This window comes from Rhinolophus sinicus, linkage group LG04 (genome assembly GCF_036562045.2).
Source record: "Rhinolophus sinicus isolate RSC01 linkage group LG04, ASM3656204v1, whole genome shotgun sequence".
Taxonomy (NCBI): domain Eukaryota; kingdom Metazoa; phylum Chordata; class Mammalia; order Chiroptera; family Rhinolophidae; genus Rhinolophus; species Rhinolophus sinicus.
In genome coordinates this window covers 157,685,715-157,713,196 of record NC_133754.1, presented here as the reverse complement: position 1 = coordinate 157,713,196, position 27,482 = coordinate 157,685,715, and the positions used below count along the sequence as shown (strand labels likewise).

The 27,482-nt window shown below is 49.9% G+C and overlaps 1 protein-coding gene across 4 annotated transcripts; it reads right to left on the bottom strand.

Moving 5' to 3' along the window:
- Positions 1–1,985: 1,985 nt before the first annotated feature.
- TMEM8B (transmembrane protein 8B) lies at positions 1,986–27,225 on the bottom strand. 4 transcript variants are annotated; one of them, XM_019729080.2, is made up of 13 exons: positions 26,667–27,225; positions 22,085–22,274; positions 21,515–21,722; positions 15,602–15,735; positions 14,998–15,266; positions 14,056–14,381; positions 10,951–11,044; positions 10,627–10,750; positions 10,411–10,553; positions 10,002–10,180; positions 3,359–3,505; positions 3,113–3,229; positions 1,986–2,864 (listed from the first exon to the last, which is right to left on the bottom strand). In XM_019729080.2, exons 1-13 carry the CDS (start codon positions 27,190–27,192, stop codon positions 2,529–2,531), a joined length of 2,793 nt encoding a protein of 930 aa, XP_019584639.2. In that variant the 5' UTR covers positions 27,193–27,225; the 3' UTR covers positions 1,986–2,528. The 4 variants fall into 4 exon arrangements, with proteins under 4 accessions (XP_019584639.2, XP_019584638.2, XP_074186794.1 ...); XM_019729079.2 differs by having other exon boundaries at positions 1,986–2,860; XM_074330693.1 differs by lacking the exons at positions 21,515–21,722; positions 22,085–22,274.
- Between the last annotated feature and the right edge of the window lie 257 nt (positions 27,226–27,482).

Here is a 27,482-nt window from a genome sequence, read left to right as displayed (position 1 = left end):
TCCTCCTGGGAGCTAGTGTGCCCTTCCCCGCCCCCACGTCGTGCCCACTGGCCCAGCTATCTACAGCAGCTTCAGGCCCAACACCAGATGCAGAGGTAACAGCTTTGCACAGGCTTCTCCAACTGCTCCCAACTGGCTAGGTCCCTTCTCCATAACAAATCCCTTATGTCATTCAGAGTGGCTCTGCTTCCTTGGTGCAATCCTGACTAATTCATCACTCTTTTGATCAAGAACTTCGATGGCTCCACAGCATGAAGCCCCAATTCTCCAGCTGAGTCCTCGGGGCCGTCTGGAATCCAGCTCCTGGCTCCTTCAGCCTGACGCCCCACGCAGCCCCTCACAAGCCCCCTCACTATGTCGCCTGCACCGCCTGCACCACCATCTTGTCCACACTGCCCTCTGGTAGGACCTGGGACAATTGTTCAAAAGCCTGTTTAGACACCACCTCACTCATGCGTCCTTTCCTGACGCACTTTGAAAGTGTTCTCTTTCCCGTTCACCCTACTGCACGATGGGGGAACCTTTCACCTGGTATCTATCCCATTCTGCTTTGCATTCATGGTATTTCACCAGGAAGTGAGCTCCCTGAGCGCAGGACTCAGCCAGGTCTGGCTCATCTCTGCAGCTCCCCCAGATCCTCCCCCCACCCCATCAACATACTCAACACAAAGCCCCTCTTGACCCCTCCCAGCTGGGCGTGTGTGTTGAGTCTATGCCAGCTGTCTCCCTCTTCAGCGCCATCTATCTTCTGCTGACTCTGTCCTGAATCCCAGCTATTTGGGTCAGGCATCCTGGTGACCTGACTCTATACATCTTAATACGACAGCGTATTTCTGACCCAGGAACAGACACCTAGCCCACACCTCTCACTCCTCCTCACCATTCAGTTGGCCAGATCACTCTCTACTCAGTGCCCCAAGGAAGAGATGTGACTGCAGAAACCAGAGAACAAAGGGATGTTGTCCCGGCTTTTGGCCTTCGAAGGCCTGGGCTTGAAAGGGAACAGAAAAGACTTAAGGCCTGGACAACAGATTGGGGAGAAAACATGACAAGTAAAAGTAATCTCCCCACCTGCAGATTAACAAAAGAGTCTCTAAACTCAGGAATAGGAAGAGAGAGGAGGAGGGAACATAATGAGAGCATTGGGCCAGAAGGGTCCAAAAAGGGTGGGGGGGCTCTGAGCCTCACTCCCCAAGCCAAACCCCTGGCCAGGTCTGCAGGACCTGAAAGCTACAGCAACTCATGCCTTGGTGGTCAAGGAAAATCCAGAGCAGGACCCCGGAGTAGAAATGGTCTCTAGGCGTACCTGGTAGCCAAGGTCTCTCAGGTCTTTGCACATGGCCCAGCAGTCGTAGAGAGCATCACACTAAAAATAGTTATACAGACAAGAACAAGAAAGTGCTCTGGGACGGCCTACCTGCACCGCTGACTGGGGGCCAGGTGGAATGATGCAAATCTCAGGGAATGGGTGCCATACGGACCATGGTGACCACTCTCCCAGTACCTTTGCATTATGTAAGACCCTTGGACCTCAGCTGTGACCCTTGTGGAAAGAGAAGAAATCCCAAATTGACAAAAGATTATGTTTCTGACACTAAAGCATCAGAAATGGAGCTTCAAAATAGAAGTTATATTTTTGTGATATTTCTTGCACATCTGAGATTTGTACCTGGTAGTCCAATTTCCTGGGACCTCAGCTTCCTTCCCAGTTGAGTATGGTCACCACAAGGGAGGTCTGTCTCACTGGTTAAAACCATCTCAATGAGCATGCACACACACACTCACACACATACACACTCACACACACACACACACTCACAACTCCCTACTCCCAGCCACTGTCGCCTGACATGACGGTGCAAAATCCTCAAACAGTAGGTCCAGCAGCTCATTCCAGCAGGGCTCCCATCACCCCTGCGGACCTCCTCAGGTTCCCTCTTCCTCTCCCCTCCCCCATGCTTGGCCCCAGAAAAAAAGGCAGCGCAGAACCAGCAAATACTTCATTGGAGACACAGCAGACTCCACCTGCATCAACTCAGGATACCAGCCCCAGTCCCACCGCCATGTATCCTGCAATCCCCCTCCCAGCAAAGCACAGCCAAATGCTGCCTCTGGGAATGAGGCCTGAGACCAGAGTTGCTGAGCTGCTGGGGAGATTGGAAGACTCAGTTTCCCCAAGATGGACTCCATTTCCTCAGGCATGACATCATGTCCCAGGAGGGCTTTATCTCCCCAGGAAGGAATCCATGTCCTCAGGAGGGCTCCGTATCCCTGGGAAGGGCTCCTGGTCCTGAGGGGGCTCCAGTCCTGAAGAAGGCCTCCGTGGATACAGGAGGACTCCGGGTCCTCAGGAAGTATGCCAGGTCCCTGGGCGAGTTCCATGTCCTTAGGAAAGATTCCTGTCCTCAAGAAACACAACTTGTCTCTCATCCCTGGAATGGTTCCACATTCCCAGGAAGAACCGCAGGAAGGGCTCTCTGCCCCTAGAAAGGGTTCATGTTCTCCATGGGCCATGCCCAAAGCCCCTCTCAGCTGGCACAGATGCTGCTGACAGTGGCCCCTCCTGAACCCACAAGGCCCAGCTCTTCCTGCTCATTGATGCACAGCTGGTAACCACATCCCCGGGCCCGGGCTCCAGATGGGACCCGGTGGTCAGTCTTGGCACGAGGGGGCAGCAAGAACCCCACACTGCCAGCGATGAGCATATGCCAGATGCTGTGAATGTAGAAGTAGTTGTCTCGAGTCTCCACAAAAGCATAGAGTAGGATGGCACTGCCTGCAATAAGGCTGCCTGGGCACAGGTAGAAAAGCCAGCGGCGCCATGTGGGTGGGTAGCAATGCCTGCGGCGGACGCTGCGTACTGTCTGGGGAAGGGCAGAGAAGTGGGGCTCAGGAATGCAAAGCCCTAGAACCCAGGCCAGAGCAGCCACTCTCAGGCTTCTGATAAGCCCTGGTCGTGACCTGCAGGCACCTGCCAAGGCTAGAATGGGCACCGTGAGCAGTGGTGATGATGACAGGGTCTGAGCCCACCTTAAATTTGGTGCCAGATACCCAGGGCCCTACACCCAAGTCCTGCTGGGACACCCCCCTCCACAGCCCTCCCCACCCTTACCCAGGCTGTGGCCAAGATCCCCAGGGCGAAGAGACTGGGTCCAAGCAGATTCCAGAGTCCATGCCGGTCAAGCTGCAGAGCCATGGACAGGAGCATAGCCCCCAACAAATACAGCACCTAGAGAAAGAGGACTCGGGGGCTGGGGCGGGGGTGGACAGAGGCACCCAACGCCCCCGGGAGAGGCTGGGAGTGGATTGCAAGTAGACTTTAGCTACTGTTGTCCCCCAGGGCCCGCGCTGGACTGACCTGCTTGACCACAGGTTGTAAACGAGCCATGGCAATGACAGTGACCCACACAGACATTAAGGAGCCCAGGAAGTCACAGAACTGCAGCACGTCGTAGTCCATGATGCAGAAAACCACAATGCCTGGCTGGTCACAGGCATGATAGAACTGGAGGAAGAAATGACAGGCATTGAGAGAACTGGGGGCAGAGGTTCAGGTCTACAAAACTGCTGTGAGAGGAGCAGAGGTCAGAGGTCAGAGGCTGCACAGACTGGGGCAATGCCTGATTCCCCACTCCTGAGAATATGGAGAGGGGGCCTGGTCTGCCTCAGAAGCCACATGTATCTGGCTGCCCTGACCCTCATCCTCACCGTCCTAATCTTCCTGCTTCTGGAATGTACTGTAGAGAGCACCAGGCCAAGGAGGTCCAGGTCTCTCAAGCTGAGGCCAATCCTTGCCCATCTCCTGGTGCTTACTTACTGTGGGTCCCATCTATAACCCGTGTCCATTGCTCAAGCTCTGGGGCCAGACTCTGGCCTCTTGGCCAACCCAGACCCCAGACCTCCCCTTCATGTCTCCGTCTCCCCTGATAGCTCGGACTCTGAGTTGGGCTTCACCCCCAGGCCTTGCTCTAACTGGCCCTCTTCATTCCCTCCCACAGTAAGAAAAAAGACAGTCCCTAAGGCCATGGAGAAGAGCCTGGCACTTCACACCGTGGGGAAAAACACAGGGACAGGGCAGTGTCCACCTCTCCTACACTGTGGGGAACACAGTAAAGAGCAAGGTGTTGAGGAGCTTCAAAGGGGGTGCAGGGGGCACAAGTGGAATTGTATCAAGCTGTACCAGGAGCCTCAATTAAAGAACCAAGGCCTGCCATCAGCCCCCCTTGGTCTGTGGTCCCAACTCCCGTGTCTGTCTGGACAATGCTATCGTGGCCTCTGGCATCCTGTGTTCCCTTATGTGTGAAAAGGGGTACCCAGGAGTTACCTGAGTCCTCCCTGTCTTGGAGCATTTGCTGACACCTTTCTCTGAACTTCCTATAGAATTCATGTGATCTGAGTACTTGCTGATGCCAAACACTGAGAGCACGTCTGGCTGTAAGAATACCTTTGGTGCAAAGATGATGGGAACCCCTCTGAGGATTTGTCATGTGCCTTATGAGGCCATCCGAAGAAAAGATACTGGACAGGACCTCTGAGGACAAACAGCTCCAGACAGAACAAACACCACAGCGGCAGGCTCACTCTTCCCAACTCCTGCCATCCTCCCTGTTCCATGTCAGGAAAAACAGGTTGCTACAGTGACGGAAGCAGGGTTAAGAAGAAAACTAAGAAGCTATAATGGAAGAGAAATGTTTTCGACCTATATAAACTTGATCAAAATCTATTCATTGCAGCTGAGCTTGAGACATGCCAGCAGATTTTAGGGGACAAAAAAAGTGTAAGATTCTGTGGATCAATCTGCTTAATCTCTGTTCCTGCATGTTACCCAGGTCCTCTGTAAGTTTCTCTCAAAGGGAGAAACAAGTTGGTGTAGTTGCCAGGGTTGGACTGAAACATCAGGATGAACTAAAGCTGGGGCAGGAGGGCTAAGTGCTGTGGCATACAAAGGTGGCCTTTGAAGTGTCTTGATCATTGACAGAAGGGACCCTTTAGGCCGTGCTTTCAGCCCAGGTCAGTTTCATCATCATTCTATTAAAAAGCAACCCTAAGTCACCAGGGCTCTGAGCCCTAAAGAGAAGTAGCTTTACAGACCTCAGTGAGACAGGTTTCCAGGCCCTGCAGAGGTGTGGCCTTGGGTAAGAGAAGAGGGCAAGGATATCCAGTCCTCAGCTGAGGAAAGAGAGGGCTCAGCAATATCGCAAGTCGTTCACTCACTGGCAGCAATGGGGCCTCTGTAACTTCTGGGAGGTATGGAAATGGGAGAACCTCATCTCCCGTTTGAATGAGTTAGAGCTGAGAACAAGAAGGTGGAGACGAGGTCAGGAAAAAGAATTCAGGAAGAAAGAGCATTATATCCCAAACTCATATTACAAACCATGACACCCAACCTTAGTCAAATACCAGGTGGAAAAAGCAGGTGGGAAATTGAAGCAAGTCTGAAAACTGACAGAATCCAGCCCAGATGCAGAGCTGCCACCAACAGAATCGGAAAACAGAGTTGAAAGTTTAGTCTTTAGAGACAAAGGACAAGAAATTGTTAATGTTTCTTTTGAACCTGTTGAAGATTTCATCCAGTCATTCAAATTATAAAATTATAACTTCAACAGACAAAGTGGAAAGAAAAGATAAATAACTTAAGTGCAGGGAGAAGCTAGGAGTTTTTGAAAAAGAAGAGAACAGGAACATTAGTCCTGGGAAACCCTGGGTTTGGGTCCTTCAGATTTTAGGCTGTGAGACTTAAATCTGTGTTCCTATCTTTTTCCTTTCCCTTTACATTGCAGGTAAAGAATGTTGTCCCTTCAGGGAAAGACTGCCTTGAAATGATCGTTTTAAGCGAAGTTTTCCCAGACTTCTGAAAGGCCTTATATGTTTGAGGACATGATTCCCTCTTAATGTATCATTATACTGAGAAAATTAGTTCTTATTGGGAAACTTTGAGAGACTTTTCATGCGGGTCCATGTCAATATCAGAATATTATTGTTTGAATATGCCTAAAAGATGATTATTTTTCAATTCTTTCTATGTGCTGATTAATTGAGAGTTAATTTGGCTCCTAAACACATTCAATGTTTTGGACTTTTTTCTATTTTAGCCATAGGATATTGATTAATCTCTACCTCCAAGACCAGATGTAAGTGCAATAGGCCACTAAATTACTCTGTACTATGTTGGATTTTATTTGAAAGCATTAATTTTACATGTCAGGCTTAACCAAGCACTTGCTCCATATGTCTGACTTTCAAGTATAGAGACGGAAATGCCCAAACATTTCTGGAAAAGGGACTTGTAATGAATCCTTCAATCTTAGCGAAGAGAGGATATATAACAGCAGAAGAAAAGCAAAGCTGAATTACCTAACACTGAAGACACACCTAAGGGAATCATTAACTGAAGGCTGATTTTTCTCAAATTTCTCTGCACTGAAAAAAGAATGGTGAATAATGGAGAGTTTGTCACTGGAGTGGAGAGGCTTTGTGAGGAAATCATCTCACTAATATTCTAATTACAGAATAATAATGACTGATCATTCTTCAAGTATACGAAAAGGTCAAGGAGATTGTTTAAGGTTGTAGAAAACTCACAGGGGTAGAGTTAAATTAAAATTGCAGTGTGAGGGAATTGTTAGTCCACTAACGTGTGGACTAATTTTTAGATTGGTATTGCTTTTGTCAATGGCAAAAAGGGAAGTGGTAGAAATGACAGAACAAAAAATGAAGACTTTAAGACAGACTACAAACTGGCTTCATATTAATATTATTCTAATCTAATTTGATACTTTCCTCAGCTTTGGACATTTCTTTACTTATGAGGTAATTTTAGAAAATTATCCCAGACTATTTTTCTGTGAAATTTTATATTTTTATAACATAACTATATAGTTCACCTAGTGCTCCAAAACGGAGTATCCAAGCACCACAGAATGTAAAATTAGAAATGCTAGTATATTTAATCCACGCAAAGACTGGGATATTTGCATCCAGGATATTACAGAACTTATTGCTGTTCTATTATTTTCTGCTTGCATTTTCTCTTGGAAACAGTCATGGGATTTTGCGAGGGGCCACTGAGAACTGTTTCCCCGAAAATAAGACCTAGCAGGACAATCAGCTCTAATGCGTCTTTTGGAGCAAAAATTAATATAAGGCCTAGTATTATATTATGTTATATTATACTATACCTGGTATATTATATTATATTATATTATATTATATTATATATTATATTATAAAGACTTGGTCTTATATTATAGTAAAATAAGACTGGGTCTTATATTAATTTTTGCTCCAAAAGATGCATTAAAGCTGATGGTCCGGTTGGGTCTTATTTTTGGGGAAACACGGTAGCACTGGGAAGGATAGGTGGCTTTAACTGTACAGGTTAGAGTTGAACAACTGCAATGTTTGATTTATGTTCCCTGATGATTTCTTATATTTGGTTTGGTTCTATTTTCTGATCTTTTGATTGGCTCTCCTTATCTTTTAAGAGATTGAGAACTACTAAACTGAGGTCATGAGTTTCTCTACATACAACAAGATTTCTGAGAAACTGAAGTCAGGTGAGAAACTTATCAGTGCACACTCACTGCCCTGGTGCCAGGGGAACAGCATAGCTCAGTGCTTACATGGGAAGGGTCTGGAGTCAGGCTGAGGAAAAATTCTGGTTCTTCCACTCCCCTTATACCTTAAGCAAAGTATTTAAATTTCCCTCATCTGCAAAAAGGGATGATGATAATAAAAGTACCTATTTATTATTATTGTGAGGATTCAATTAGCAGTGTCTGATGCACAGCACACAGTCAGTAGATGTTATTTTGCTGTTGCCATTATCTAAACTATCTGGCTAGACACAAAATTAAGCGCTGGGTTTGTGGCTTGTGTTTGTGTTTTTTAAATATTGTACATCACATAGAACACATTGTACACGCTTACATCTCGAACTCCTGAAGAACAAACCTACTGTCTGTTCCCATGTCCTGGACAGGATGTGATGCACTGCGCCCAGGTGCAGACTGTCCTGGATTTGGAGACAGAGAAGAAGACTGTCGTCTACTATCCTAGGATTGTGACCTGCAATGTGACCATGAGTCCTTAAACGGAGACTGCTGAACAACGGCATAAGTCTAAACTAAGTAAAGAATGGGAACGGAGGGACTACAGGGAACCTGTCTGGGAAAACTGGAAGATCAGTAGCTCTACACTTTGGCCCCTGTGGAAAAGAACAGGAGTTACAGCAGGACTTCTGATAACACCTCAGAGCCGTTATCTTTTCTTTGCTCTTTGACTTATTACCTTACTTAAGAAAGTAGAAGCTCTGTATGTGGGGCCAGGCACTTCAGGCTCCCTTAGTGTTCCTACTGGGTGAGGGGGGAGGAGGTCTTTTCTTTTCAGGTTATATGCCATTGTATCCAGAAAATGAGGAGTCTCTGGGACTGAACACTGGAGCCAATGCCCAGGCTGCTTGTGCGAAGTGCAGGAGAACAGATACGTTCCCCGCACATGCCCCAGGCTCCTGATACACTTAGCAACTCTTACTAATTGTGAATCACATTAGATCTGCATGTGGCCAAGAGTGGGCTGGTGGAACAGCTGTTGCTACAGAATTTGGTAAGCAACAGTGTAAGGGCATCTGGCAAAAAGAAGAAACACAGTGTCTGATATAAAAATAGAATGAGGCACTGTCAGAGCAGGTCTAAAAAGGGGGCCAGTAAAGCAAAACTGAAGTGTACTCTTCTCATACAGCTTCAGGGCTCAAGGTCTCTCTACATGGCATGGGCACAGCTTACTCTTCCTCATCTGTGGATGAGCGTCTAGAAGGAACCTATGACATAACCCTCCGTTTCAGGACATTTGCCCCTCAGTTTCTCCTAAATGATAAGTAGGATTTTTGTAATTTGGAGATATCTGATCTATTAATACTGAACAAAAGAGCGGCATGTATTGGTTTTCGTGATATGTTTGTTGCCAAAAGAGGAGGAAAGTCTGAATCCATCTAAGATTTTTGCAGTGCTCATAGGTGGGCACTGTATATCATAAGACGATAAGAGCCCAGAGATGAAAAGATTCCTAGATGCAGAATCTCAGGGGGGAAAAGTCTACATGGAGGTTAAGTCACTCACTCCTCTACCTTTCCTTAGAATATCTGTGACTCTTGCTTGTAATATGAATTTTTCCAATTATGGAAGAGTGGGAAGACACAGAGAAGAGACTGTGGAGATTCTGTAATAAGAGGGGAGGGGTTTAAAACGATACCATCTTCATCAAAATATGCTCCTTTTGAGCTAGGATTTTATATCACACTGACACTTCCCACAATGCCTCAGGACACAGTTGAATCTGTAAAGTTCTTAGGATTCTGAGAGCCCGACTGTTCTATAAATTACCTTGTTGTAGAGATCCCCTCTGCCTTCCAGAAGTTCCCATGAGAATTCAAGGAGGCCATGGCTATTGATTGGGAAACTACCTTTTCATACCATAAGAAACAACAGACTAACATCGCGGAAATCCCCACTACAATGGAAAACATGAGCACAGTACAGCCAGCTCTCACTGTGTGAAAGAACATGATAAAAGCGAAGCCTCTCCGTATAACACATGGGTGAAAGTGCACATTTCCTGGCCCCATGCAGATCTTCTCTCACGGTGAATGCACAATTCCACACTATAGGACAGAGTTTCTCCGCCAGCGTACTGAGGTGTATATAGGTCCCCTGGACTTCGGGGTGGACAGGCAGGGTGTGAGACAGCTGGAGACCCCACACTGTCTCCAGTGGCTGATGGTTATTTCAAGTTACAAACAGTCGTGTTCATTGATCCCAATGTGCCTTACAAAATTGACCATATTACTATATTCTACGCATGCCATGATATGAAAGTGGGGAAGCACTTCTGTGAAAGGCACTGAATTGGAGACATCCCCAAACCCGTGTTGAAATTGGTTAAAATGTAGACCCTCACCCACTACCACGGATAAGGATTCGGAGAAGACATCCGCAGGCACATACCGTCGAAAAGAACATGGTGAATGTGTAGACGGCAGCTTCCAGAACATATCGGCTCCGAATGGCCAGGGCCACGGGGGGCAGAAACATGAGATTGCTCAGGCAGAGCAGCAGCGTGGACAGCAGCTGGAATCCGTAGGTGAGCGCACCCGCACTGTCGGTGCAGCCCCAGCCCCGCCACCCTGCGGGTGGGGAGGACCCACGGTGGAAGAGGGCAGAGGGCAGCCATGGGTTCAGCAGACACTTCTGCTGGCGAATTCTAACTAATTCCTACGCCACCGCCAGTGGAGGGTGTTCTCCGCCCTCCCATTCTCTCCAAACCCAGCCTCAAGGCAGGCTGCCGCCCCTCGCGACGGCCCCTGAAGCCCAAGAAGCCAACCGGCCGGCTCCCTCGCCCGCCCTTAGCGCTCACCCGCCTTGCACTCGCAGGCCGCGTACAGGTAGTTGTGCGTGCGCAGCAGCTTGCACTGGCCGTAGGGCCCGCAGTCGTCCACGCACGGGGACAGAAAGGAGCGCAGCCGCACCTCGGCCGTGGCGTTGCGGCACCGCACGAACCTGCGCGCACACAGGCGGTCACCCGGGGCCTCGCAGCTCACTCCCCGGCCCCGCCCCACCCCGCGCCACTCACCGAGGCCCCGCCCCGCACAGCGAGCGCAGGGTCAGGAACCAGGTTCCGGTCTGCGGGAAGGGGATTCGCAGCCTGGCCACTCGGGAGGTGGCACTGACGGAGAGGAGGAAGCCAGCCAGGGATTCTGAGGGGAGAAGAGAGAAGAAAGGAGTCAGTGAGAGGGAGGAGGGGTCAATGTGGGGTCAGGACCTAAAGAACCCTCACCTAACTGCCCCCACTTCCCGGACTCCCTAGCCCATCCTTGCTCCTTAACAGCCTCACCCTAACCCCGCCCACTGCCCCGGACTACCATCCGCCTCTTCTCCCTTCATTCCTCACCCTCACCTTTAGAACAGGTCACTGCTGCATCCCCCAGGCTCAAGGGCACCTCGTGAGTCAGGCATCCGAACACTGTCACGTTTTCCTGGCGTAGGGAGCTCTGAGGGCAGGTATGACGATGAAGCTGTCACACCCTCCAGGTCCTACCACCACCACCACCCCGACTCCCATGCCTGTAAACCCCTCCCCATAAACTCCTCCAGACTCTCACTGGACACCCCAGACCTTCAGGTGCTCTCTCCACACCAAAGCCTCTCTCTCCTCCATTTTTAGAACCAAAAAACTGGGAATCACCAAATCTTCCATAGCAGAGGTCTTTCAAAGACTGATGAGACAGCAAAGCCAATTCTGAATCCTTTCTTTGGGCAGAATTGTTTAAACTATCCAGGCTAGAGAGAACTCCCTCTTTTTCAGTCCTATCAAGCTTGCTGCAGGGAAGGTAAGGGGTGCTGTTGTTGGATATAGAAACTAGTTGTGAACAAAAGTAACTGTAAAGTTTTCAATCATCTTCACCTCTTCACCTGGGCCTGAAGGCAGGAGGCCGGTAAAGAAACATACTCTTCCTCAGGTGAAGTGATCCCAGTTACTGAAGAAGTGTAATAGAATGCCTGAGGGATTAAATGTAGCAACCTGGCTGGGATTTAAAGAAACCAGAGATCCACAAGAGTAAATGTAAAACGGGTTATCTATGAGAAAAGGTAACAGGATGCCATAAGCTCACCTCATTCAAGAAGGATTTGAGACAGCTTATTAAATACATGTGACAGGATAAAGTAAATGCACAAGGGAAATTTAAAAATCAGGATAGGAAAATAAAGTCTGCCCCTAGCTGTGTGCCATATGTTTGATGCTGACTGCCAAGCAACCTAAGCAAAGAAGGAAACATGATGAGTGACTAGATTTGTGAGTCTACCAGATAAAAGTTAATCAGAGGCACAGGGGAATATAGCACCCAAAGGGGTGGTTCTCAGGTAAGTCCTCATCAAAGAAGCACTGTGTGCTGTCATGCATCCTGTCCTCAACTAGAGAGTGAATGTCATAAAACTTGCTCATAACTTTCCTCAATGCAAGACCAGCGCAATATGCCAAAGTATTATTCAGTAAAAGTCAGGGGGCGGGGGAGGAGGGAGCCATGGAAAAAAATGTCCTCTAGGTATTCAGTTCTCTGATCCAAATGTCTAGTTCTTGATCCAAGGGCAAAAATCAAAATACCTGGAGGCAAAGTTCAGAGTGGATGTGCCAATATACCTCTCAGAATAAAGACAACAGCTGTCTGAGGTGTGTAGCAAGGGTTATAGCATGCAGATGGGTGGAATGTAAGCAGATCCCATTAGAGTAAACAGACGAGAATAAGGATAGGGACAGGGTGAGGGGCTGGCTTCTACTCTAAGGATACTGAGGAAGAACAAATATGGGTGCAGCTGGTCTCTGATATGGGCTCTATGATTTCAAGGTCAAATCAAGACTTCACTGTCACTGGCAATAAGCAAACACAAAATACATACAGTTTTAGCCAGAACAGAGTCAGACAGCATTTCAGTATGAAAATAAGGAACATCTTTGGGTTGAAGAATTATCTCTGTCCTAACCAGCAGGACCACCAGAAAGTTCTGAGCCATGTCCCATAAAAAAAGCCACATCAAACCACCGACCAAGTCTCAGGTTGGCTCACAGGAAAATGTTCCCTGCCCCCAGAGCTAGGAGACAGTAGAGTTACAAGGATCCCTGGCTGGAGGAACAATACATACATTATTGGATCAACACCAATGTGAGACAGTCACTAATGGCCAGACACAGGCTGTGCCCTCAGCCCACTCTTATTCAATGCTGAAAATAATCACTATGAGGTACACAAGGCTGGCTTTTCAAGTGTGTGAATTACACAAAGCAGAGAAGGCCCAAGACCCAAACCAGTATTAGGCAGTGCTTCAAAGATGAACATAAATTCTTCTATTCAGGTTAAAAAGTTCACTATAAAAATATGAGATGGGAATTGGCAACAGGTCACATGAACCAGGCCCAGGGCACAAAAATGTCTACGCCCCTTGGTTACAACTAGATAAACACAGCAGTTAATGTGGAAAAGCTAAGCAGTTGTGTTATAAGGATGTCTTAGTCTATTTTCCAAAGCTTTACATGTGATCCTATTATTTTTATAATTAAAAGCAAATGGTTACAATTGTTTTGAAGAAAATTAAAAAGAAGGAAAGGAAAAGGACCCAGAGATCTTAGCTCACCACAAGCCCCAGGTGACTACAGTGTGATGGGAGCAGCTGAAAGAGGTAACCTGATCCCAGGCTACCTGAAGGCTGCCTGCCACCCTACTCGGACCACCTCAGATCACTTATTTCAGAGACATAATGACCAAAACTTTGACCAGAGGAGACAGCGGAGGATGGGGACAGGTCTAAAGACACTCATGTTGTTCAGCTTTGAGGAGGCTGAGGGGCATCTGAAGAGCTGCTAAAATAGGATAGGGATGAAACAAATGTACCACGTTAATGCAAGATGCGGATAATAGGGGAAACGGAGGAGAAAGAGGGGAGATATGGGAACTCAATACTTTCCACTCAATTTTTCTGTAAGCCTAAAACTGCTCCGAAAAATCAAGTCTATTTTTTAAAAAAAGAAAAAAAAAAAGGACAGGGATAAATTTACTGGAATATAGCTTCTGGGGTAAAACAAAGATCAGTGGGTAAAAATCCATGGAGGCAGGTTTTGATGGAATGTCAGGACTGCCTTTAGCAATCAGAACTGTCTAAATATGGACTGCATGGCCTCAAGAGGTGGTGAACTCCCCATCACAAGAGATATACAAGAAAAGTCCACACCTGCCATAGAGAGAGGCCCTTAGTAAGTGGGAGGTTAGCCTACAAAACTGGGGAAATCTGGACCACTCTGAATTGCCCTGGCTGACCCAGCCCATTTGTAGTAGAGTCAATACACAGGGCATGGTTGTTGACCAGAATTGGCCTGACATGTTCTTTAATCATAAAGTTTGGTGAAAGCAACCTGCGTAGGCTTCCAGGAGGAGGTAAGTGCCCCCACGCCCCTGCCTCCTTCTCCTTCAAGTTTCCCCATAGGGCAACCTTCCCGCTCTCCACACAGTACCACATTGAGATGGAGCTCCAGGCTGAGGACACCTCCGCTGTCCAGCACTGGCAGCAACCGCAGGGCAAACACGGCCGGGCGCTCAGGGGGGAGGGCCACGCTGGGGCCAAAGAAGATGTAGAAGTGGACAGAGAAGGTGTCCAGCTCATTGCGCAGCGTCGGGCGCACTGGCCAGCAGTGCTCAGGTGGAGATGTGGCCCCAGGCCCCTCCACAGGGGCCCTGAGGGATGGCGGCTCTGGGGGCAGTGGCTGGTTGCCCAGTGACAGGGGCATGTTCATGGCAGCTCCAGGGACCAGGGCACGGGACAGACTGGGCTGTGGGCACTCTGTGGGGCAGACGAAATCAGAACTGAAATCTGCTGTCCTCACAGCCCTGCAGCCCCACCGCAAACCAGATCTGAGCCAGACAGGATTTAGCAAAGGGTGGGGAGGGGTAACAACTAGAATCAAATGTCCCTGGGGAGTACGGGGCATCCAAGGTCACTGGATAGGGCCCACGGGTTTCCTACTGGTCACAGCTAATGGAATGTCATGTTGGAGGGAATCAAGGTCATCTCTTTCTCCCCAAGGACAGTGAAGACACTGTTGAAACAATGATGGGCCTTCTCATTCATTTGCAAGGGCTTTCAAAAGGACAGTGTCCTAGAGGTCCTAGCTGTTCCTACCTACCCCAGGGAACTGAAAGAGAGATTAAATCAAGGAGAGTAATCAGGTCCTTTAGTGAGCCCCACCCAACTCAGGTGCAAAAATTGATCTGAAGGCCTTCCAATGACTTGAAGTTCCAAGTGGGGGTGCTTCAGAGAGTGTGAAGGAGCCTGGGTGGGGTCAGGGAGCTGGTAAGGACATAGCAGAGGGGCAGTGAACACAGCCACTACACCTAACTCTTCCCAACCACAGATGTCAACACAGGCTGGGTAGTGGGGCAGATGTGGGGCTTCTGACCTTGCAGCCTCACACACAGCTGGAAGCGGATGGTTCTGCCAGGGCCCCGGGATGGTGTCTCCACACGCACGTAGACCCAGTGCCCCCAGGGGGGCAGTGCCAGCTCCAGCTGGCATACCGAGGCACCTCCACAGACCATAGAACTTGAGTTGTGCAGGGGTGGGGCCTTGGGACGTAGGCGCAGCATCAGGGGACAGGCAGATGCCCCATGGCCCCCCACACACAGCAGCTGTGCTGAAACCCTATAAGTGAAGCTGGGCACAAAGACCCTGGGCAGAGGAGAGGTTGGGGGTAAGAAACGACAGGGTACAGAAAGGTGGGAGAGACACCAGAATGAGGGAAACACTAGGAAGAAGGGGGCAGAGGAGTAAGGGCCACAGGAGAACAGGAGGCCTTCTCGGTGCCTCCCCTCTGTGCTGGGAGAGAGGGAGGTGGGGGCCCAACCCACCCTGGAGGCTCTGGGTGGCCCAGCAGTCCAGGCTGGCCAGAGGGAGAGCAGGAATAGGCAGGCAGGTAGGCTGAGAGGCCAAGAGAACCCTGTTCCCTGTTTGAGGCCAGGAAAGGAAAAGGGAAAGGACCAGGCCTGGGGTGGTATTTGACTTACTTGTACAGAGCTGAGCGATTATGGAGGGAGAGGGTTTGCTCTGATGGACGGCCAGGCACCAGCACAGCAACGTCCAGCAAACGCCGGACAATCAGCTGCGGCTGGAGGAGGTACTGACACTCATCCTGGAGACCCTGAGACAAAAAGCAGTGGTGAGGGGAGGGGACAGACAGCATGAGTGCCACTAAGGCGAGGCAAACAGCAAGTGCTGCTCATGGGGAACAAACCTCCTCTGGCCTCCTGCTCCCAGGGCCATGACTGAGGTCTAAGTGCTGGGTCCTCCCTAGGTCCAGAGGATCTGCTGTGATCCTCAGCATTGGCTGAGGTTTGGGGATTCAAACCCAGGCCTTCCGGACAATCAGGCCCAGGCTGCTCCTTCTCCATTCTAACCCCTCCTTCTGCTGAGCATTCCAGAACTGCCCTGCCTTCAAGAGAATTTCAAACCACCCCATTCCCCCACCAAGCCCTCAGGAACTTACCAAGTTTCCCCGAAAATAAGACCTAGCCGGACCATCAGCTCTAACGCATCTTTTGGAGCAAAAATTAATATAAGACCCGGTCTTAATATAAGACCGGGTATATAATGTAATATAATACCGGGTATAATATAATATAATGTAATACTGGGTCTTATATTAATTTTTGCTCCAAAAGATGCTTTAGAGCTGATGGTCCGGCTAGGTCTTATTTTCGGGGAAACGTGGTATCTAAGCCCTGCAATTGTAGCAGGTCAGGGAAGGAGGGGCCTCCTGAGTAGGCTTCTGTGATCTGGACAAATGGCCTTGTGCTGGCCTAATAAACTAGAGGCCACTTTTCACTTATGTGGTTATTCTGAGACCTTGTTCTGGGACAAAAAATTTCCAGGCTCTGACATCCCACAGAGTTCCATGCCACAGAACAAGCCAGCCACGGCAAAGCTCCACAGGCTGGAAGAAGGCCTTGAAGGATGATAGGCCAGAATATCTCATTACCCTCTGCCTGGAATGTTCCGGTGCTTTTGCATCATTGCATGCCCAATGCCTAGCACACCGCCTGGCAGACACAAGGTGCTAAAAAATACCTGTATGTTAAAGAATGTATGTCAAAAAGAGTATCTGTTCAGAGCGCTCCTTAACCCACCTAGTTGCTCAGATACCTCCATCTCTGATATGCAAAGCAGATGTCCCTCATCTTGGGTGTCAAACCCTAAGGACCAAAACTACGACAAGTCATTTCATCAACCCCACTTCCTATGGCAGGAATCACCACCACCTAATTTTGTAGTGAATGATCCCCAAGAGTAGAGGCTCATGCTCAGGAGGTGGCCTATTTCCTTGCTGGACAGTCCAGGGGAAGAAACACTTTGCTCCACATTTTGCTGGCTGTGGCTTAACTGAAGGGTCAGTGGACATGACCAGCATGGTTAAGAGGTGCTCCTTCCTTAAACTGCATAAGGTGCTCATCCAGTCCCCCTCCCTGTCTGCAGAGGGGGGCATTCACTCAGTGAGACCTGGACAGGCGCAGAGATGCAGCAACCTTCCCCCTGTGATAGAGCCAGAGAAAAGGCACCAGAAGTCAGGTCCTCAAGAACTGCCAAGGCAGAAGCTAAGTGAGACTCCAAACTGAGTCAACATCAGCAGTCGTGGAAGGAACAGGGCCAAAACCAGGAAACTGGAGAAACCAGGAGGGCCAAGTGAGATGTGGTGTGGGAAACAGTCTGATAGATGCTGGAGTAGAAGGCCTTAGATTGATTCCTAAGCTATCTTCGTATGGGTGGGCTGGGTTTCTTTAGAAAGGCCTGAGCGGGGTGGCCTGTGCCAGGCTCTGGATGGGGCTTGGGACTGAAGATGCCAAAGACACTTCGCTTTTGCAGGGGAATATCCTAGCACACAGTACAGCCCCTGGCCCAGTCAGTCCGCAGCAATCAGTGGAAATAAATGAGTGCTGGACAGACTACAGGGGGCAGGAGTGGAGGCAGGGAGATCACTTACGTTACTGTGGTGGCCCAGGAGGAAGCTGAGGGAAGGTGTGCTAAGAGTAGGAACAGCGAAGTAGAGGCATTCGGGGCATGCTTTAGAAGTAAAGTCAACAAGACTTTCCTTTACAGATTGATTGTAGAGAAATAGGGGAAAAGAAGACTCAAGTGTGACAACTACATTTGGGGTTTGAGCAATTGGTGAATGACAGTGCCATTTACTGAGAAGAAGACTAGAGAAAGGAAAGACTTGGACTGGGAGAAGTGAAATGAGAATTGAAGAGATTTTCACTTTTGGCTTTGTTTTGATTTCTACCTGCTAAGTTTGAGGTATTTCTTAGATATCCAGTTGGAGATGTGAAATAAGCAGTTGGATGTAAGTCTGAGACTCAGAGAAATTAGGACTCACTGAATACACTTGGAAGGCATTAACTAATAGGTAGTACTTAAAACGACTGTGAAGACCCAGCAAGAGAGTGGAGAAAGAAGAGAGGAGCTGTTCTAGGACCAAGCATTGGGGCCCCACATGTGTGGGAAGAGGAGAATCCAGGAAAGCAGGCAGGGGAGTGGGCGGTGGGCAGGAGGAAAACCAGGACAGTGCTGTAAAACCACAAAGGCGCAGAGGAGAGAGTCTTTCAAGAAGGGAACAGTTATATAAGGAACTAGTTAACAGCTAGTTACTCGTTAACTCTGGACAGGAGAAGTGGGGACTGGAAGGAGATGAAGAGAAGAGGAAGACTTACTTTTCACTGCCTTTTGTACCTTTCGAATGTTGTACCAGGAGCATATATTACCTATTCGAAACACAAATAACATCATTGAGGAGAAGGAAGAGCAGGAGGAGCACTGTTAGCAGATTTTAACCCCTTCAGTTGAGCTCCTCAGCCACGCTTCCTTCTGGTTGATGGATTCAGCTGAATCCTTTCTTCAGTACAATGTTCTTTGGTTTCCTTATCATTGTTTTTGTTATTTTACCTGCTTTCATGTACTTTCAAATCTTGGAGCTGCAAAGAGGAAGCCTGCAAGGAGAACTGCGCCCCAGGCATTTGGAGACCTTTCCCTAATGAGCCATTTGGGTGCCAGATGTTACCCACAACCCAAAGGCAGCCCCTCAGAGCAGACTGGCAGCAGAGCACCACAGGATGAACACACGTTCCAAGACAGGAGAGGCAAGGAGACAGAGGGCACGGGTCAAGATGGACGAGATTGAGAGGGAGAAGGAGAAAAGGAAAGGAGGAGAACTGAGATCAGTTTGGGACAATGTAAGTTTCAGAAGATGCCAGAAGGACAACAAATATGCCATGCCCCCACTCTGTGCCAGGCTCTGTGCTGGGTGCTAGGAATACAGTAGTGAATAATACAGAAACAGGGGCTAACAGAAGTGTGGGACCAGAGCTCAGGAGAGTGGCTTGGACCAGATAAGTCACTTCCCTCTTGCAACCTCTTAAGGCTCTCTGTCACTCTCAGGATAAAGTTCAAACTTCTAGGCCCTTCATGATCTGGCCTCTGCTCCCCGCTCCAGCTCCCTCACCTACCCCAACAACCGCCCCCCACTGAACCACCTCAGTTCTCCCTTCTAAGCTTTATCCCATACTGCTCCCACCACCTGGAATGGCTTTCCTTGCTTTCTCAACTTCAGACCTCGCTTCCTAAGTTTCCTAAAACCACCTCTACCATACTACCAAGCTGCATTAGCCATCTGCTTTGTCCTATTAAGGCCTATATCTCCTGATATACATCTTTTTTAAAAATCTGTGTCCCTAGCACCCAGCCCAAGGCCTGGGACAAGGCAGGTACTCAAGGACTAAGGTCTAAAGGGAGGTCTGAGCTCCCCCCAAAGCTGAGGAGAGCCCTAGAAACAGCACTGCCTTCTTACTGCTGGGACTCTTCAGTTCCCACCCAAGAATTTCCCTGAACGCACATTATTTCCTGTGTTGGCCAAGCTCAGAGAAGTGAGGACCATAGTATAAGGAGGAAGCAAGTCGAGAAAATGGAGCCCTGGAGGAATGGTTTAAACAATCCATTCATGGGCTTGTGTCTAGGGAATTAACCAGAGAACTTAAGAATCCTTACGAGGGGGGTGAGGGGATCGGGGGGGAGAGAATCCTTAGAGGCCCACATAAGATTCCAAAAGGTAATCAAATTCTCAGAGGGACCACAAAGATGATCCTTCCCACCTCCACCTTCATCCCCACACCCACCCCAAGCCTCTAGAACAGGCCTGACTGAAGAGCTACATCTTTTGTGGTGTCCAGGTCTGCTGCCATTCATGGGCAAAGTGTCACTGTGCCCTCTTCTCTCTAATCTCGCCACACCGCAGGGAGCTCTGCTGGCTAGGGCTCCAGCGTACAGAATGAAGTCCCCGAGCCCCACTTGCTGTATCTAGTTATAAATGGATGTCAACCAAACCTGGTTCTGACCTCTCCTAACCAGGCGTCAGCTCCCATAACGCCAGCCCAGGCCTAGGCCCCAGGGATGTCCTGCTCACCCCGAAAGGATAACTAGAGCAGGGCTTCAGAAGGATTTTCCCTGTCCGTTCTCACAAAGGGAGTCCAGGATCAGAGTTGGGATCAGGAATGGGCTCTTTGGGATTTGGTCAAAACCCTAAGACGTTTCCCTGAGTAGAATAACCTTTAGTTCTTATGGCAGTCAAGACCTACCTAGAACCCAGAGCCATTTCCAGGCAAGCCCCCAGCATGCTCTCATCCAGAGGGCTCCCGGCCCTGACAGGAAGTTCTCTTGCATGTCACTCTCAGGAGAAACAGGCCTATCACTGAGTCCTCAAGACACTCCCTCAGCCCTAGTTCCCCTCGTGACAATAGCAGTGCCAGTGCCCTTGTCCTCGTGCAAGTGTCAGCTCATTCGAAAGCATTAGAACACCTTCTCTGAACACTGAGCTACAGCAGGAGAAGGAGACGTGAGTCTAACAGTCACGGAACTCCTGCCCTCAAGGAACTCAGCCTGGAGAGATGTCTCTGAGTCAAATCTTCACCTGATTGGGAATATCTGCCCCTCTCAATTCTCAATGGCCAAACCACACTAGCTTTCAGGTTCTTCAGCATCCTGTTCTTCATCCTCGCTCCGCTCAGGCTTGGTCCTTACCACTGGACCCACACATGTGGCCATCCCACTCTGACAATGGCCTGGTCATCACACCCTTCCCACCAACAGGCAGGAGTAAGAAACCCAGACAGATCGTCCCACTACAAGGAGGAAAGCTCGCCTGCCCAACACCTGGGAGTGGCAGGGAAATCCGTGGCATTTCCTTCCCCTCCAAACCAGAATAGAGGAGCATCCTGACCTTTGAACCTACACGTCAAACTTGGACAACTTCTGCTCTATGAAATGAGTGCAGATATTTGGAGGAAAGGGAGGCAACGGTCAGGAGGGATACCAGCTTCCCAAAGCCTCCTTTGAACAGGAAAGCGCTACTTGCCCCAGAGCGTTCTCTTATGATCTTCTAGAGGGTGTAGGAAGCTGAAACTATGACAGACGAGGAATATATTCTCCCAGATGGACTAACGACTGGGCTGCAGCCTTTGAGAGTCTGCTGGGCTATCATCAATCAAGATGTAGAACAAACCCAGTCCTGGCTTTGTGCAGCAGCAGTTGATCTGCCCCTGGCTGGCATCTGACCACCTGGATTATCCTCTGAACCTTCCAATAGCAGGGGACACTACTCTGCAGTGCCGGGGCCTCTGGCTGATTGCAGACTCTGGACTTTCCCTCCAGCTTATGTGGACCCACCATGTCCTCCCAAGGCTCCCAAATTGCCTCCTATACATCATGGCCTCTGGCCCACCAAGTGACCTGCTGGCCTCTAGCCAGGTCCCACTCCAGCCACCCGCATGCTGTTGCCCACCCTGGTACAGGCTATATGCCAGGTAGCCCATGGGGGGAATTCAGCAGAGACAGAGAAGCAGCTCTGGCCCCTCTGGCCCTAGAGAGCATCAACCCACCTTGACAGAGATGTGGCCGTGGGCCTGGGGAAGGTGGGCAGCCAAGAACCAGTCACCAGGTAAGGGGCTGCTGACGTTAAAGATGCCTGAGGTGCGGTTGGGCAGTGTCCAGCTGAGGGTCAGTGAGAAAACCCCAGGCACAGCTGTGTCCCCTGGGAAGTGTGTGTGCAGGGGATTGATGACAGGGGGTGCCCCAGACCGGAAATACCTGGGAACGAGAATGAGGAGAGGAGGACAGCAGGCAATGGGGTGGGAGATGGGAAATGGGGGAAAGAAAGGAGAACTGTCACTCATCACCAGGAAAACAAGTGAATTCCCTATACTGACAAATACAACAAAATGGTCCTAGGTCAGGGGTCGGCACACAAGGGATAAAAGGTCAGCTCAGGCATCACACAGTCAAACAGTCAGGAGACAGAGGTTTTGACCCTCACTCAGTCACACTTCAATCTGAACACGGGTCCGGGATCAGAGTCAAGAGGTCAGGTGAGACACTCATAAAGTCATACTTTAGTTTGAAAAGTTGTCTAGGGTTAGAAGTAGGGGTCAGAGGTTAACTCAGACACTCACACAGTCACACTTTGGTCTGGGCAGTGGTCCCCAAAGTTTCCCCCCTGCTCCTTGAAGATGAGGAGGTTCCAAACAGCCAGAAATGTGTCCTCAGGAACATGGAAGTGGAAGAGTTCGGTGCTGGCAAAAGAGCGGAAAGGACTCAGCTTGCGTGGTGAGCAGGTGGAGTAATCCGTCAGGAAGAGGCCTCCTGGGGAGCAGGCAGAAGAGAGAGGAGCAGGGTAGGACAGGCATTTCCATTAAGCAGCAGGCATCAATCTTCCTCAGCAATAGCGCCAACTCAACAAATGCTCTCCTCTGAGCCAGGAACTGAGTCTCATGCTGCCCTAGCCATCAACTGCTAGAATCCTTCTAAGGACCTCAGGAAAAAATGACCTGTTTTTACAGGTAAGGAAACTGAGGCTTAAACCTAGAGCAAACTGAGGATTCAAACTGACGTCTGTATGAATCCAAAACTAGGCCCCTTTCTATGACCCCACAGCTGCCCCTCACTTAGGAGCCATTGTTCTCTTACCAAGCCTGACAAAACAGGGGTGTGGACCGTATGGATGGAGAGTATGTGTGTTGGCATGAGCTCTGAGGCCACTGAGCAGGCTGGAACTCCACCTGTGGGGCTTGGGAGTCGGCACGAAACTGTGTAACTTCCTTGTTTATTTTCTTCCCCTTTCTGTCCCCCTGTGGTCAGGAGCAGTAAAAACCCTCAGAAGCTTCACAAGAGCTGTCTGTATACTGACTTAGGGCAGGAGGGGGAAGGGGAAAGTGTGGTGAGGCAGCAAGGGGCCTGCTTGGGTGGCAGAGGCAAGGACAGGAGCTGGCAGGCCACCACAAGAGCCCCTGGGAGAGGAGTCATCAGGCCCTCTAGGTTTCAGAATGAGCAGCCAGAGGGCGCTTCCCGGGAGGGAGGCCCAGTGACGCAGTCAATATGAGACTCAGTAGAATCTCAAACCGTTTGGGAATATTCACATGGAGGGTGGGGGGCAGTCATCACTAACTGAAATACCAAGGTTCTTGATCATGATTGTCAGGAGCAGAGCCAAGGTGAGCAGGAAGGTCTGGTGTCAGCAGCTAGCCAGGCAAACACAAGGTAGCTAGGACGGATGTTATAGTGAAAATAACCCAGGAGCTCAGCTGGATAGAAGAGAGTCTGAAATGGCAGACAAAGTTCTGGGGAATCTGACTGCTCGGGAGATTTACGACCAGTCCCAGGGAAGCCCAGACAATGCCCACAGGACAGTGAGAAGGTTGGGAACTCAGCAACTTCAGTAGTGGGGGACGGGTAGGGGAGACCCTGGAGCAGAGTTTTCAGCCAAGTGGGAAATATCCACAGGGCTTATCTAGTCTGACAACCATCCTCTCTGGAAATGGGGAGATATAACTCCAAAAATGAGGTATTTGAAATAACAGAGAAAGAGGCATCTGGGAAAGAGAGGCTGCTGAAGGAGGGAACACAGGTTAAGGTTGGCCCCACTGAACTGCAGCAACCTCAAGAGTCACCCTGCAGAGGTGAAGGCCACTGGCCCTAGATTGGCCTGTGCTCATCTTCAAAGACCATGGTTATACCCAAGGACTCGTCTGCCCAGCTCAGACCACATGATCAGTCTCAACTGTCAGCAAGGAAGACCTGCTCCCTTGCAAGCTGAGCACTGCCCAGGAACCAGAGGCTCACAGAGCATCATTCAGAGAGCAGTGGTAATGTATCCAGAAGGGATGAAGGGAACTGAACCAACTAATGGGGAAGACAGGTTTCCTAGGAGCCCTGGCTGTGACAACTGGAAGGCAGAAACCCTAGAGTTGAATAGCCTACACACTGCTGTTACAAGAAAGCGTAACTCTGAAGCACCTTCTGCAAGGGTTGGGTGAGGTCTTCTCCTCTCAAAGCTGGTTCCAGAATGGGTCATCGAATGAGCCATTGCTACTGTTACAAAGAAATCTTGGCCAGCCCCCCCCAGTGCAGACCCTCAGAGAGCTGAACGACATTTGGGAAACATTGGATAGACAAGCACAAAGCGTTCTGTGATTCAAAGGAATATGTCACGGCCTGGAGATTTGGGGAACTAGTTAAGCCATTCCAAAAGTGGGCATGGCCTACCTAGGTCACAGAATAGGCTGGTAGAAAAGGGAGTGAGCAACAACTGGACATGGTGGGAGGAACCAAGAAGTTCTGAGAGCGGAAGCTTGAGAAAGCATCCATAGTCCCATTCACTCCAAGCTTTGATTTGGGGTTTCACCAGGACCTACAGAGCTGTGTCCCAGAGGAAGCATGAGTCAGGATCTAACCAAGCACAGATGAACCTATCCTGGATGCCCCAGTACTTTCAGATGAAGCTCAGGTGATTCTCTACCACCTCCTGAAATATACACGCACATACATACACACACACACACCCCAAGGCTGAGGCTGGCCCTGCTAGTGATAGCACTGGGTAGAACAAAAGGCCATTTCCTGGAATGGCAGGGCATGCCCGGGTGATGCAAATGCAGTCAGCTGTGCCCAAGGAAAAGAGCAGAGGATTGGGGTAGGAGCAGGAGACCCAGGGGGTACCTTGCATTCCTGAAATGAGATTGAAGCCAACAGTATGCATTTATTGAGACCAACTGTGCTATGACGGTGCTGTGACAGTCGGCCTCTCCTCACACAAGACCTGTCACCAGCACTAGGTCGCAGAGCACCCCTGCCGGCTAGAGCACAACTGTAAGGCAGTAACTATTACCAGCACTAAGGGCAACCCTCTTTTCCGTCTTCATTACAATTCTCTCAAAACACCTGCAGCTGCTTCTGGACAATCATGTTTTCATCTACATCTTTTAGTTTTCTACAACTCCGTGGCTGTCAATCACCATCCCCTCACCAGCTCATGCTTGCTCAATGGGTTCATGAACAGAGAAGCCATGACGACAAGGATGGAAGCTGTGAATTGAGCTCAACAGTATGGACTCACCTTCATCCAAACTGGAAAACTGACCTGGCTGCTACCCCTGCTGAGTGCCCAATTTGCCAGAGCAGTAATCAACACTCAGTCCTTCTGTGGCTCCTTCCTTCAAAGAGTCAGGCCGGGGGCACATGGATTACTTACACTTGTTGTGGGAGGCATTCAACACTGCCTGAAACCAAGGAACTATCTACTGGGAAGGTAACGCTTCAGTGCTGTCTACAGGAGGAGCAGGAAGAGCTGAAAAGGACATGGATGGGCCACAGCATGTACCCTCCCCCTCACACAATAACATAAGCATTCAGAGGACACACAGACTCACATGCACCCCACACAACATACATGTGCCTACACTCACCAACGCACAAGCACGCACACACACTGCATACGCCCAGCATCCCCACAGATTCCTCAGACACATAAGTGCCCAAATACCCATCAGCATACACAGAGAGCTCGGACATCTCTGCAGGGGCAGTGACCTTTGGCATGCATTGGTCTCCTCAAGCTTCTGTACTGAACCAGGCCCCCAAAGCTCACTTACACTCAGCCCCAACCCTCAGCTGCTTTTTTAGTTGTTATTGCCAAAGACTCCCTCAGGCACATCTCCATCCTAGCTAGAGTGCCACCCATCCGAGGTGGCTGGGGTTTAGGGCCATGAAAATCATAGTCGTCCCCTCATGACAGGGCCATCTTTATGGCACATCTCCTATGGCCAGGACCTATCCTCCTCCCGCATTCCACCCATTAAGAAGTCAGACCTCTCCCTCTCCTATCCAAATCACTTCCTTGATGGATGATGGCCCTAGGTTGACAACTGGCAAATGAGGAACAAGTTAGTTTGTGGATGAAGCCCTCTTGTGGGCAGACAGGGGAGAGGACAGGTTGTGCTTTGAGCCTTTCCTCACTTGCAACTGTTTTCCTATTAGGCATTTATTGCAGTGGAAAAAACCCATTAGTGTGGGATAGGAATTAGGAAACTTTTTTCTAGCCCCTGTATTGCCATTTACAAGTTGTGTGACCTTGGGCAAATTGCTTACTACTGAGCCTCAGTTTCCCCATCTGTAAAATGGCCTCTGAATTTCAACCCTACTCTAAAAGTATTAGGAATTATTCCTAGGCAAATCACGCTTTCAAGCTTATTGGAACAAAATTCATTACAAGAAGAAAATTTATTATAATGGCGACTAACCCATGTCCATCTGTTTGCTATATGTTATTTTCAAAACTGCTTTCTTAACCTCGTTTTAATGCATACCCAGTATCTCAAAGATTTAGGCTAGGTCTTCCCACACTGGACTAGAGGCCGTCTGGTGTGGGACTATGTCTCCCCCATCAAACTTCACCAAGAGTAGCAAGAATCCCTTGGAAAAGCAATAGTCAAAGTGGGATCAAGATGGACACCAGGAAAGAAAACCTTGGAGTTTCTGTCCTAAGAGCTATCAACCATCTGCTGGACCTCAAGCCCAGTTACCTCTCTTTTGACCTTCCCACTTCCTCTCAAATGTGTAAGACCTCTCTCCTCTCTATTTCTCCTCACTTCTTCCCCAATTATCTAATTACCCAGGTCCCACCTCTGCTGAATCCCTGCAGTACACCCCTCCCTGCCAGAACCGATTCCCTGCCTCAGTCTTTGCTGCTTCTGCACTCACCAGCCCCTGGGCCAAGGACAGAGAACAGCAACAGCAGCAATAGGACTGGCGACAGCTGGAGCCCAGACCTGAGTCGAGGCTGGGAGAGAGGCAGAGTGGGAGAAAGAGGGGTGGGTAGTGGGAAAGAGAGAGATGAGGGCAAAGGACTGGATAATGGGTTGGGCTGGGCTGGGCACTGGGGCTTGAACAAGGGCAGAGGATGGGATGGAAGGAGGGGCTGTGATAGGGACTGCAGCAAGGGCAGGGTTTGGGCCCTGGGCTTAAGCAAACACTGGGGATGAGGTTGGGACAGGGCCTGGGCTGGGATTTGTGACAGGAGGTGAAACAAGGGCAGAGGCGGGGATGAGGGCCGTGCCAGGGCCTGGGACTGGGATTGAAGGGGGGGCCTACACTGGGACCCGGATCTGGGCATTCGCTGGTACCCAGGTCGGGACTGGGATCGATTTGGGAAGCAGGGCGAGGGAGGGGCCGGGGGCCAAGGCCTGGATCGGGATAGGACGAGGGGCCGGGACAAGGGCTGGGCCATGGCCCGGGGCGGGGGCGGGGCCGGACAGGCCAGCGCGGGACGCCCGCAGAGCTGACCCGCGGCTCCGCTCCCCACCCCCGTGGAGTGGCCTCCGGTGTCCTCGTAGGCCCGGGGCCAGGGTTGGGCCGGCTGAAGCCAAGCCGGGGACCTGGGTGGGAGTTCGGGCCTGGGCGACTCCGGGCTGCGCTGAACAGGCGATAACAAGGCCCCGCGGCTGCGGCCTCGGCCTGACGTCGCATGGCGCTCCGCCCCCCGGTCAGTTCGATTGGTCCTTCTCAGCAAAGCCCGCC

Excerpts from the sequence above, each read along its gene's own strand:
- TMEM8B (XM_019729079.2), bottom strand. The coding sequence starts at position 27,192 with ATGGCCCAGCCCTTGTCCCGGCCCCTCGTCCTATCCCGATCCAGGCCT. Across the intron at positions 15,267-15,601 it reads AATCGCTCAGCTCTGTACAA|GGTCTTTGTGCCCAGCTTCA; the intron begins GTAAGTCAAATA and ends TCCTCTGCCCAG. Across the intron at positions 11,045-14,055 it reads TGGAGCTCCATCTCAATGTG|AGCTCCCTACGCCAGGAAAA; the intron begins GTACTGTGTGGA and ends ACCTGCCCTCAG.